Source organism: Acanthopagrus latus, chromosome 1, assembly GCF_904848185.1.
Source record: "Acanthopagrus latus isolate v.2019 chromosome 1, fAcaLat1.1, whole genome shotgun sequence".
Classification (NCBI taxonomy): Eukaryota; Metazoa; Chordata; class Actinopteri; order Spariformes; family Sparidae; genus Acanthopagrus; species Acanthopagrus latus.
Genome location: NC_051039.1, coordinates 16,067,911 through 16,080,303, shown reverse-complemented (window position 1 = coordinate 16,080,303; position 12,393 = coordinate 16,067,911). Strand labels below are relative to the sequence as shown.

At 43.6% G+C, this 12,393-nt stretch overlaps 1 protein-coding gene across 11 annotated transcripts in view; it reads left to right on the top strand.

The window, feature by feature from the left end:
• Nucleotides 1–12,393, top strand: part of adgrl3.1 (adhesion G protein-coupled receptor L3.1) — a 132,475-nt gene that overhangs the window by 102,859 nt on the left and 17,223 nt on the right. For all 11 annotated transcript variants that reach the window (XM_037107821.1, XM_037107829.1, XM_037107813.1 and 8 more), the window contains 3 exons: nucleotides 685–861; nucleotides 1,910–2,119; nucleotides 9,709–9,929. In XM_037107821.1, coding sequence (XP_036963716.1) covers nucleotides 685–861; nucleotides 1,910–2,119; nucleotides 9,709–9,929 — 608 coding nt within the window. The remainder of the gene's footprint in view (nucleotides 1–684; nucleotides 862–1,909; nucleotides 2,120–9,708; nucleotides 9,930–12,393) is intronic.

Below are 12,393 nucleotides of genomic sequence, written 5' to 3'. Positions count from 1 at the left end.
AGGAAAAGCTCCGGCCTTTGCGATGATTGCACGCTGAATCAGGATCTAACTCCACATTGCTTCGCACTGTATGAGTTGAGATGCTCCGTGCAACACTATTATCTCGTGTCGCTCATTGAGCAAGCAAATGCTGATCCAGTTGGTGATCCAGCTCGTTGGCAGCGGAAAGATCCTCCCGGTCTCGCTTGCTCATTTTGAGAGTAACTTTTTTTCTTACAAACCCAGCGCACACACACACACACACACACACACACACACACACGGCTCCCGTCAGTTTACACAACACGAGCAGCTCCTCCACTCCACAAGCTCACACAGCAAGTGCGGACGCAGCACAGTCACCTCCTGCCATGGCTCTTGTGTTTATTTGTTGCTGCACTCTCGCATTCTGTCCCTTCTGTTTGTTGTTTTGTTGTGTGTACTTGACTCCCTCTCCGTGTTTCTTCCTCTCCGTCCCGTCTCTCCACCAATTCCTCCCACCATTTTTCTCACTTTTTTTTGGCTCTCCCACCACTCCATGTTTCTGCCTCCCACCTCCCCATGACTAAGTATCTGTTCTCCATCTTCCTGTCCCCCCCCCCCGCCCGCCACCCCTCCTCCTTTTTGTCCCTCTCTCTTAATTTCTTCCTCTCACTCACTTACTCACTCTCTTTCTCTCTCTCTCCCTCCCTCCCATGCCCCCAGCATTCGGAGGAGAACTTCAATCCCAACTGTTCATTCTGGAGCTACTCCAAGCGCACCATGACGGGATTCTGGTCTACACAGGACTGTCGTCTGCTGGCCACCAATCGCACACACACCAGCTGCTCCTGCACACACCTCACCAGCTTCGCGGTACTCATGGCCCACGTGGAGGTCAAGGTAGGCGTTTATTCTGCCATGCCTGCCAGGAGGGGGGATGGGCAAGATCAAAGGGTCAGTTGTTCATCATTTGATTAGCGGTGGCTGGCAAGGCTGGTCAACAGATTCCCAAAGAAAAAAAAAAACGAAAAAAAAAAAGGTGGAAGGAAGGGAGGGAAGGAGACCTCAACATCTGGAAAATAGATTATAACTCTCCTGGCTCCTCCAGTACTGAGGAATCACACTTGGCAGGAGAAACTTTACAATTGATTTGTCAAGCCAGATGATGACTTGTTGTGATTTGACAAAACAAATGTGCACCACAGTCATTAAGTCCATGGCGTTGTGGATGACCAACACACACACAAGACCCATATTAATTTACTTTAGAGGCTTAAAGCAGAAACAAACCCCGCTGGTAAAAAAATAAATAAATAAAAAAAAAAAAAAAAAAAAAAAACGATATTCGACTGATCAGACAGTGTAAGTGGTTCATTTATTTTGATATCCATGAGCCACTGTGGGCGGCGGATAAAAACCTCATTGTCCCACTGTGTGTGGGATAAGTACTCTTTGTCTCCCTCTTTTGTCACGTTAAGACCAAGTTCCTCCTCACAAATCGGCTCTTGTAAGTCCGGATATTGTGTGACACCCAGTCTCTCCCTCTGGGCCAGAGGACGTGTGTTACTTCTAAAGGGGTCATGGTCAGAGCTAGCTTGGCAGCCCTTTTGTGAACGCAGTGTGAGGGTTTGAGCAGTAGATCCATCACAGCAGTGCTATGTTGAACATTGCTCCGGCTGCCAGGTTGCGGGACACTGATGGATAGAGCCAGCACACCTGTGCAACGCAGCGTAACACTGCGGCCCTGAACGCTCGGTGACACACACAGCCGGGCTCGCATTAGTCAGGGAGTGGGGGATGCGAGTCTGTTTCTACAGTGAGGTTCGTATTGCGACAACATGACTCATGTATGTTTTCAGCAAACTGAGGCTAAACATAGCTACATTTAGTAACTGTAAATGCCTGTTAAATGATCCACTCAAGCTCGTCTCTCTCTCTCTTCCCACAGAAGGCAGACAGCATGCACGACCTGCTCCTGGACGTCATCACATGGGTGGGCATCCTGTTGTCGCTGGTTTGCCTACTCATCTGCATCTTCACCTTTTGCTTCTTCCGCGGGCTGCAGAGCGACCGCAACACCATCCACAAGAACCTCTGCATCAGCCTCTTCATCGCTGAGTCACTGTTCCTGGTCGGGATCAACAGGGCCGATCAGCCGGTAAGAAGGGGTGGGACTGTCTCCGTATGTGAGAGTGTGCACAACATGCAGCGTGTGCGCTAAATAATAATATTTTGAAGACAGGCGACGTTTCAAAATGTGGCTCTTTATGCACGCTGCGTTGGCAGAGGCTCGGCGTAACTGGTCACTGACCAACACCACTGATCATGCTGCATTGTTGGCAGAGTGCATTGTGAAATGTTTACTAACTTGCTGTCAGTGGTTGACCACATTGCTGCCACATGAATAAGGAACAGCAGATTCAGTCCATGCAGAGTTCCCAGAATAAATGGAAAACAGAAGTTTCTCTGCTAAACAAACCATATCTGTGTATTCAAACCAGCCTGGATTACTCTAACTTTTTTTTTTTCTCATGAATTGTGGAAGGGGAAAAAAAAAAACCCAGCAAAAGCAAGAGTTTTACTGGCAGTGTTTGTACTGCAAATGCTCATTTTCCCATGACATCATCGCTATACTGAGCACTACAACCATCCTCGGATTAATTGTATCACAGTCTGCGGCTAATTTAGAAAGGACTGCCCAGCAAGGCAAAATAGGAGACAAAAACATTGCTATAACATCAGGCCACCAGTATAGTTAGGTTGTTATGTTTTCCTTGAATGGCAAATTAGCCTAAATATAATAAATATGTGAAGCACAAAAAAAACTAATTGCCTTTTCTTTGGTCTGTTCCCACTTGCATCATAAATGATTTACAGTGCACAAAGTGCACACCATGCAGCTTTGGCTGATTAGATAATGCAGTAAAGCTTATGTATTAGCTTTGTTTTAGCTTAGCCGATGTTTGCGTTATCCTTCAGTCTTCTGTTGCTTTTGTTAGTCATCCCCCCCTCAGGCTACAGTAGCTGCAATCTATCGCTTCCCTTGCCAGGGAATCCTGTTGGTTGTGAGGAGGATGTTTGGTAAACAATAAAACTTCAATAAACAAAGCCCATTTGAGGCACGCTACTAAATATGAGCTCAACCCGCATTTGGACAATCCTATTAGAGTGCTGTCAGGTAGTTTCACACAAGGCTCAGGTAAAGAATAACCTTGTATAAATCCAGGCCAGTGTGGTTTTCATATATATATATATATATATATATATATATATATATATATATATATATATATATATATATATATATATATATATATATATATATATAGTTGTTTTGTAAGCTATGATTTTAAAATGTCTCTGAGATGCTGGAGGGCAGAATTTACATGAGTGACAAAGATGCTGCCGATACACAATACATGATCGGAATTTCATATTAATGTTTGTGTGGAAACTTTTTTCTATCCATTAAACCTGAGAATGACTTTATACAGAGCTGCGATGTAAATGACTCATAAGCAGGGTCAAGACAGGGTCACATAATACATGTCGACATTCAGACGAACCTGAGGGTTTATGCTGGATCACCATGTCAGTCTGAATTGGCGTTATGTCACTGCTTCAACATGTTGAGTGACATACTGCACAATCATCCTTATTATTCAGAGTCAGCTGTACATTTAAAGGTAGAGTGTGTAGGATTTCATGAGGATCTATTTGCATCGTCTCCATTAGTGTATAATCACCTCAAACTAAGAATTGCTGTGTTATTATTATTATTTCTACATTTGCCCAGAACAGCACAAACCAAAAGCTGTTCCTGGCATTTTTAGCGGCCGTAGCAGTGATGGGTGAGAAAACGGGTGTTTTAATCGCTTACAATCTGCAACCAAACCACTTAGTGCCACTAAATCCAACAACATGCAACATGCGCTACATCAGTTATTACTGATGGTAAAATCTCTCAAGGCTCTCTGCTAATATCAGTGATGCCTTTGTCAGTCTGGCAGGTTGACTGACTCAAGTAGACCCTAGATGATTACCATGTTGATGAACGTGCACAATAAAAAAATACCAGCTCAGTGTTACCCAGCAACAATGAATAGAAAAGGGGGTTGTTTTGATCCAGCATCTGAACAGTAATGTTACACCAAAACACCCCGTTGGTTTGGGTGAAGTATTACAGTAAATTTGGCAGCTTGGTGAGTGCCCTTAAAACTTTCAAAATAAAGGTCAATTCAGCGACAACAGGCAATATACAATGTCTGGTTAGACTTCCAAACTAAAGCATGCTGATGAACACTCGTAGTATGTTTTGTTTGGGCACAAAAACCACTTGGCTAGGTTTGAGAAACATTCCTTCTTTGGGCTGAAATAACTACATTCAGTCTCATTACATAAGTCACAATTGTGACTTCCTGTATACAGTTAGGACTCTACCACTAGAGTTTTAGTCAAGTTTTGTTGCACGTGAGATATTTACCCAAGCTCACAATTACAGAGTACATTTTTCAAAAACACTGTCATCTCATTGATTGTTTATCTTCAGTTGTGTTTTTAACATGAGACGTGTTTTTTTTCTACAACTCCTAACTGCAGTGGTCCTGGTGACACCCATGAAAGATAGTGTGATGTGAGAGTGTGAAGAGTCAAAATTCTCACGTTATCATAGGTGTCATTTATACTGGGGATGTCGGGGATATGTCCACATCACTTTTTGTGACCAATTTTGCCCCCATCGTTTTTTATGAGGTTATTTAGTTACAAACTAACAAATGAGATAAAATAAACGTTGATGCACGTTGTTCTTCCTGCTGTAATTATCTATGCTCACCTCATGCGATATGCTCATTACATTGTCGGAAATCACAAATGTTGAAACACACTTTTTTTTTTTTTTAATCTGCTCACTGCAACGTCTCAACACAGTGACGCTCTTGAGTATTGTCCTGGGTTAGACTGGTATATGTGGAGATCAGTGGATAAATGGTCCTTGAATTTGAAAATAATTTGCCCTTGAAAAAGTGTTTTTAAGAAGTCCTTGGAGCGCCATCCTCCGCTTAAACATAAAATAACATGATTCCTGTACCTTCTTTAGGTTGTCAGTGACGTTATCTAAGCCCCTTATTTCCCCCACCACTTTTTTTTTTTTTTTTTTTAAACACAAATTGATGCCCTTGCACATTACATTTTGTGGAGCAATTTCTACATATCAGCGAGCTAACCCCTTATCAAGCTCTGTCCCTAATGATGCACAGTGCAGTTTTGGCTCCACCATCAGTGTCCACATGGTCTGCATCCCAATCACAGCCCATGCTGTATAATCCATATGGTCTGCATTCAATACGCCAATCAAGGATTAGGACTTTAAACCTCACTTGGGCGCGAGCACTTACACAAAAAATCGTATGCGTCAGTTTCTGTGATGAGACAGTCTCCTTTAATTCCTCTGGGCAAGGTCACCCAAGTATAATCAGCACCTAGTGACGGAAACAATGATGTGTGCGAGTGCTGTCACAGCGTCGATGTACTATGTTTGCACGGAATGCAATTTTGGACATCGTAGACTATCTTAGCGCGAGGTCGCCTATGTTTTCTTTGTCTGTGAGCTGAATCATTACGAAGCGTATGTCTGTGGGGGAGGAAGGGCTCAGGGCTGCATCCTTCATCTCCTCCATAGTATTCAAGGAGCCCGAGTGCGGCAGCCTCGGGCCTTCGCATCCCGCTGAGCGTTGAATGAGAAAACATCCTTATTGCAAATGAAGTGACAAAACAAATTTGATAGGTTGCATTTTGACATTGAGGCGTGTGTATTTCCCTTTTGTCCCTGTGTGTTTGCGTGGGAGGGATCATGTTTCTTTGTATGTCTGTGCGCCGTCGTATTTGTGCGCGCCGCTCTCCTGTTAATTACTGGTGACTATTTGTGACCTCCATTAACATCCTTTGCCGTCACTTAGCTCGCAGCCGGTTAAGCCAGTAATTCCGGCAGGAGAGCTAAATGACTTTGCATAAGCAGCCACTATTTTTTTTTTTTCCTTTTTACCTGTGTGCGTGCATGCACGTGTGCGTGTCTCTGTGTGTGTAACCTACACTGTGCGATCATTAGAAATGGAAATGAGTGACTCCCTCGCCCCCTAAACTCATTGTCTCTCAGACATTAGGTAATTGTCTTCTCGCTGCAAACCTCTCCGTTATAAAAGTCTGCCTGTTCGCTCTCCCATTCAGTGATTTAGGACCGACTCTTTAGATTAGAACATTGCCGCGAACGTGACGAGCCAGATCACACCGCTCATTCCCTCCTCCTCTTCTTTACTTAAGCACGACTCTTTTCTTCCCATCCCACTGCCTAAATTGTTAATGCATTTTTTTTTGTTTTTTTTTTTAGGTTTAATACCCCTCTTTCATTTTCCTACCACTCATCCTTTGGTGCTCTTTTTTTTTTCTTTCTTTTTTTGACATCCAGGGGACTTTTTCTTTTTCAGGGTGTTATTTCATCTAACTTTTGTACATCCCTTTCATCCGTCACTGTTTGCTGGCTACTAACAATGTGATCTCAAATTTGTTCACTCGCTGGCAGATTTAATGCATAACCACGGGTGGTTAGCTATGTTATTATTTTAGTTTGACATTTTGGGTAACAAATTCTGTGAAGACCACATCCATTGTATGTTATAGGGGCATTTATAGTGTATTATAAAGCATTTAACACTTGATAATACACTCATAAACATACATAATGGTTTTTGATCCACAATATCAACAGCCATAAAACACTATTAGTGCAGATTTTGATTAATTATAAGTTCAAGTGTCCTCGTCCCAGTACACACCCAAACAATGTTGTGTAATAAGGGCTCATAGTGTGGTATAATAGTTAATGATAGTTAACTTACTTTAAGCAGAAACAGACGACTGTTCAACTTTCCCCTCTCCTATCATCTCCAGTTGGTATTACTGATGGTGCCACTGCAGCGAACTCAGCAGCCTGGCTGCCGTTCACAGCAACAGAACAACTGTTAGAATTCCAGTTTGTGTGATGGTTATCAAAATAGAAACACAAACGCAAGACTCCCAGGCAGGCAGGAATATGTGACGAAAGGCAAGCTACCAACGCAAAGCCGAATCCACGAAAAACCCTAAGGCGGGCAGCAAAACTGACAAAAACAGAAGAAATACAAAACCAAATGAAGTACACACCAGGATGAGGCTTGGGGAACAAGGGAAGAAAAACAAGAGGAGCAAACACTGAGACAGCAGGAACAAAGCAGGTCAAACTGACAACAAGTGAGGGAAAATACACAAGGACTAGTTAACTATTGAAACACTGGTGAAAAAAAACAAAAAGGCAGGGGGTGTGAAGAAAATGTGAGACACAAGGATATAACTTAAAAAACACATACATGACGATTTGAACTAGAAAACCAGAAAAGGCAGATCCAAACACCCAGTTGTTTTAATTGAAGAGAATAGAATAGAATAGAATAGAATAGTATAGAAACTTTATTCTATTATTAAAAATAGCACAAAAGAATAAAAGGATTAAAAGGGATATATATACATCATTTACACTCCAGCATATTCTTTATGAGTTCAGGGTCCTGATGGCCCGGGGAAGGAAACAGTTTTTGAGTCTGTTAGTCCTGCGTTTGAGGCACCTGTACCTCCTGCCAGAGGGCCCGAGGTCTAACAGGTGCTGTCCTGGGTGTGAGGGGTCAGCAGTGATCGCCCTCCTAAGACACCGCTTGCTCGCAATGTCGTCTAGCGAGGGTAGGAGGCTGCCAGTGATGTGTTGTGTGGTTTTAATGACCCTCTGCAGGTTTTTCCTGTCTGCCACAAAGCAGTGGGCATACCAGGCCGTAATGCAGTATGTCAGGACGCTCTCTATTGTGCTGCGGTAAAAGGCCACTAACAGATTCTCCTCCAGATGGTTCCTTCTAAGTATCCTTAGAAAGTGCAGTCGCTGTCAGGCCTTTTTTACCACCGCGGATGCGTTTGCAGTCCAGGAGCGGTCCTCAGTTGTATGTGTCCCCAGGAATTTAAAGGAGGACACCCGCTGAGCACAGTCCCAGTTGATGTTGATGTTGTGTTTCCTGAAGTCTATCACCATCTTCTTTGTTTTGCTGGTATTGAGCAGTAGGTTAATAAGTAGGCAGGTTTTGTTGCACACTGATCTCTTCCAACAATGCTGGTTTTGTCCAGAGTAAGAGTAAACACATATCAATGACTCTGACACAACAACTGCTCTCTCACATTCGAGTGAATGTCCGACCGTCCACCGTCAGCAGGGTTCTCTTTCTTTTGCAGTGTAGGTTTTCATTGTCCACTTGGACAGCGATGGGGATGCATTGCCTCTTCTAGTTTTGGCTGAGCAGTGGCAGACTCGCTTTCTTTGTGCCGTAACGCAACCTTTGTCTTGTTGGAAAAAGCAACCCCGGCAGCCGACCGAATACTATAGTGAAAGCTAGGTTTAGAGGGAACGAATCTAGGCGCAGATGGTTTCATTTTTTCTTCAGCCATGACACCGTGCAATCTGTATTTATTACCTAATGATAAGTCGAAGCAAAAACGTTGCCTTTTCCCCTTTTAACACACACAGTAATGACTTATACTGCATGGACTGTTGTAGCATACTGAGTCTTTACTACACTTAGATGCTGAGGTGAGTATTGATGAGTCATAATGTACTTTAAGACTCATCAGTGAGCCTCGAGTTTCTGTCTACTCAAGAGCATCAGTGAGATTCATAAAACTCACACTTGTAACGTTTTGACTGTTTATATAGCACATCAGAAAGCGCTGTGAGTCGAGCCATGAAGTACTGTGAATGCATTTGTACTCCCCCATATCGTGCTATAGATGTGGTCTTCAAGGAGAGTGTTTGATGGCTGCCGTTTCACACGAACCCCAGTAAAGAACTTGTACAATATTTTGATGATGTCGTTTCGCTTAAAACATACAGCTCAGCTCCAGTAACGGCACAAAAAGCTGTAATTCTTCCCAAACTATTCAGTATCCAAAAGCGACGCTGCTGCCGGCTTTTTCGGAGCTTTTAAATGTGTCAAACTTTTATGTTCGCTTTCTCTCTTTCGCACCAATCTGCTGAGTCACTTTTTGCGGCACTTCCACAAATTTTTTTGTTCATCCTTGGCATTGACAGAAATCATATTGTATTTTCAAGCGTTGCCAAGTCATTTGCCTCCCTCCCCTCCTCCCCACCCCCAACCCCCCCACCTTCTCCCGGCTCCTTTTTGAAAGTGCCTCGCTACTTCTGTTTGAAATGTGGTCAATCAGCGGAGGCTGCCGCACCAGCTTGTCACTTCTATTCTCTCGTTTATCTTCTCCGATGACTTGTAGAATGTAGATGTGGGGTGAAAGTGTGAAGGAGGCTCGACTAATATTGCTATCTTGAAGTGATTTTGAGGCGTTTCATCGGCTGTAATTGCTGCTTTGGTATACTATGATTGTGAGCTCTCTCTATTTATATTTGCTGTCTCCTCTCCCTCTCCAGTTTATTCCAGTATTGGCAGAACAGTTTTTAATCCCTCACATTTCCTTCCTTATGTGAATATGATAAATGATTACTTCTAACTCTGACTCATACCCTCATCGCCCGCGGTGTTTGTGTCTTTCTTCCACTCTCTCGCTCGTCAGTGCAACTGTCCAGCCGATAAAACATTTCCCGAGCATTACTATCTGTAGTGTTACTGTATTTTTAAATCCTCTCCATCTTCTCTTTTCCCACACCAGATTGCCTGTGCAGTCTTCGCGGCCTTGCTCCATTTCTTCTTCTTGGCAGCCTTCACCTGGATGTTCCTGGAAGGAGTGCAGCTCTACATCATGCTGGTTGAGGTGTTCGAGAGCGAGCACTCCAGGACTAAGTACTTCTACCTGGCAGGATACGGAGTGCCTGCTGTCATAGTGGCCGTTTCCGCCGCAGTGGACTACAGGAGCTACGGCACCGACCGAGTGTAAGGACAGAGGGCTGGTAGAGGAAAGCGTGGCGGCGAAGGGAAGGATGGATGATGGGGTGAGGGAGGAAGGGTGGGAGGCTGGAGTGCCTGCTGTCATTTTGGCTGCGTCTGCCACTGTGGCCTCTACAAGCTGTGGCACTTCTGAGGCGTCAATACAGAGAGGTTTAGAGAGGCAAAGAAGAAGAAAGGGGGGGGGGAAGTATGGGGACAAGCGGGGGGGGATGCACCACAGAGTGCCTGCGTGAGCACAGCAGCGACAATGTGTGAATATGGAAGGATTTAACAGGCGGGATGGAAGGAGGGGGTGCACAGTGGAGCAGATTGAGGGAGAAAAAGGAGTGGTTTTAAGTGTGAGAGTGTGAGGGATGGAGTAGTCTGTCGGGGTATGCGCACGTCCATGCTGGCTTGCACTTGTGCGTGCTAAGAAAAAAGCTGGCCTCCCCGAAGGAAGTGCAGAGCAGTGAGTGGGATGAGAACATACATTAAGAGCACATGGTAATGTATTAATGCATGCTTGACTTGCGCAACCCGAGACACAGGGCGAATACAGGAAGAGGCAGCCAGCATATCATTCATATGCAGCATTTGTGTAGTAGACCACCCACAAATACATCAGAGTCGGCACAATAGTAACACTTTCACACGCCTGACCTGTCCGATCCATTCATGCAGGGGCCCTGACGAGGACCCACATTTTATTCATGCAGTGCGTAATTCATATTATGTGCATAATGTGCATAAATTGTATACGGTGACCTATACATGCCTGTGACCTCCAGTCCTGCGACTGTATGAAATCATAAGGACTACAGAAGGCATTAACAGTGTGCACGCTGCATTTAAAAAAAATGGTAAATATCTCTCTTCTCTGGATTGCTTATAAATGAGCTGCTCTACATAGTAGGTGACAAATGACAGGAGGCTATAGGACTGTTAAATGATTCACATGCTCGACCGTTCGCGGCCGCCGCTGCTCTGTGGGCCTTTCGCAGTTCAGGGCTCACAGCTTTCCGCAAACGACACGTCAGCTGGTAGAGAAAGAGGAAGACAGGGAAACGGGGTTGAATTTAGCAGTGTTTAACCGTCGAGCCACACCAGTCCTTATGCCACTTAGATCAATATTTCATCGTGGGATGATCATTAAAACATGAGTGTCTGAATGCCAAGCTCTGGATGAATTATCCGACTGCATGCCATTAGAGAACAGAGGAGGAGAAAATAGCGATGGTTTGAGAATAAATGCAAAATGAAGGGGTACGTTTTCGGGAGAATAACACAGAGCACACTTAAAGGGTCACTCCAACAATTCTCTGCATTACATTGTGTTTGCAGGTCTCGGGGTGTATTACTGTGTGTGTGCATGTGTGTGAAAAGGGTAGTGTAAAGCCTTTCATTTTCTTCAGAGTAGGCTGCATATAATCTGCTAAATTGCCTCCAGTGATGTCACTCAGTGGCTAAATTGTATTGCTAGTAATTTATTAACACTGTAGGACTCATTATTGACAGTTTTAAAATATAATTATCAAAATCGATAATATAACCCTTTTTTTTATCCCATGCAGTCTTCTTCCTTTTTTAGAACCTGGTACCTACATTACCCATAATGCAGCTTAGCCACTGAATGACATCACAGAAGGGAATTCATCAGAATACTTGCAGTGTCCTTTTTTCTTTTTTTTTTTTTTTTTAACAAATATTACCCCCCCAAGACCTGAACAAACACACATTATGTAAAACTGGTGGCATTATTCTTTAAATCACTGAGAGTGTGGCAACTATTTTCTCATAATTTGAAAAAGTATTTGATCCAAACATTCGATGCATCTGCTTTTAATGGAGTTACGTATTTTTCACCACAAAGTACATTTCATTAAAAGCTGAAAATAACTTACATGACTCATTCATCAGCCCAGTCTTGAAAATGGCACCGCTTATCATGTTTGACATAACACATTGAGACGAAAACCTCTGGAAATATCATCTGCCATCCCTGCTGTGTCACCTTGTCACATAATGCTCCCCACTCTCTCCCCATATTAGCCAGTGGCACTGACTCTCATTCACCTCCCGTAATGAAGGTTGCTATGACTGAGCAAAAGACCCTAATGGTGGATACAGTGACACAGGCGGGAACCCATAATGGAGGGCTCTCTAATGTGCTGGAAATTGAAAGATTAATAATTCAAAAGCAGCTGGTCATGAATCAGTCGGCCATTTTGCTCCAGCGGTTTTTCTCTGGCACCCTTTTTTTTTTTTTGCTGCAACCCGTTGGGTCTGACCTCAGTGGAGGGCATCTGGGGATGATATTTTTTTTTTCTTTTTTTTTTTTACTCTCCTGCTTGCTGCAATTGAGTGTAGGTGTATGTGGGTAATATAACTTAGCATCATAGGATCTTTTAATACCGATGCTATAGTTGTGGTCAGCAATGAATGTGTGTGTGTAGGTGCATGTCTGTGTGTG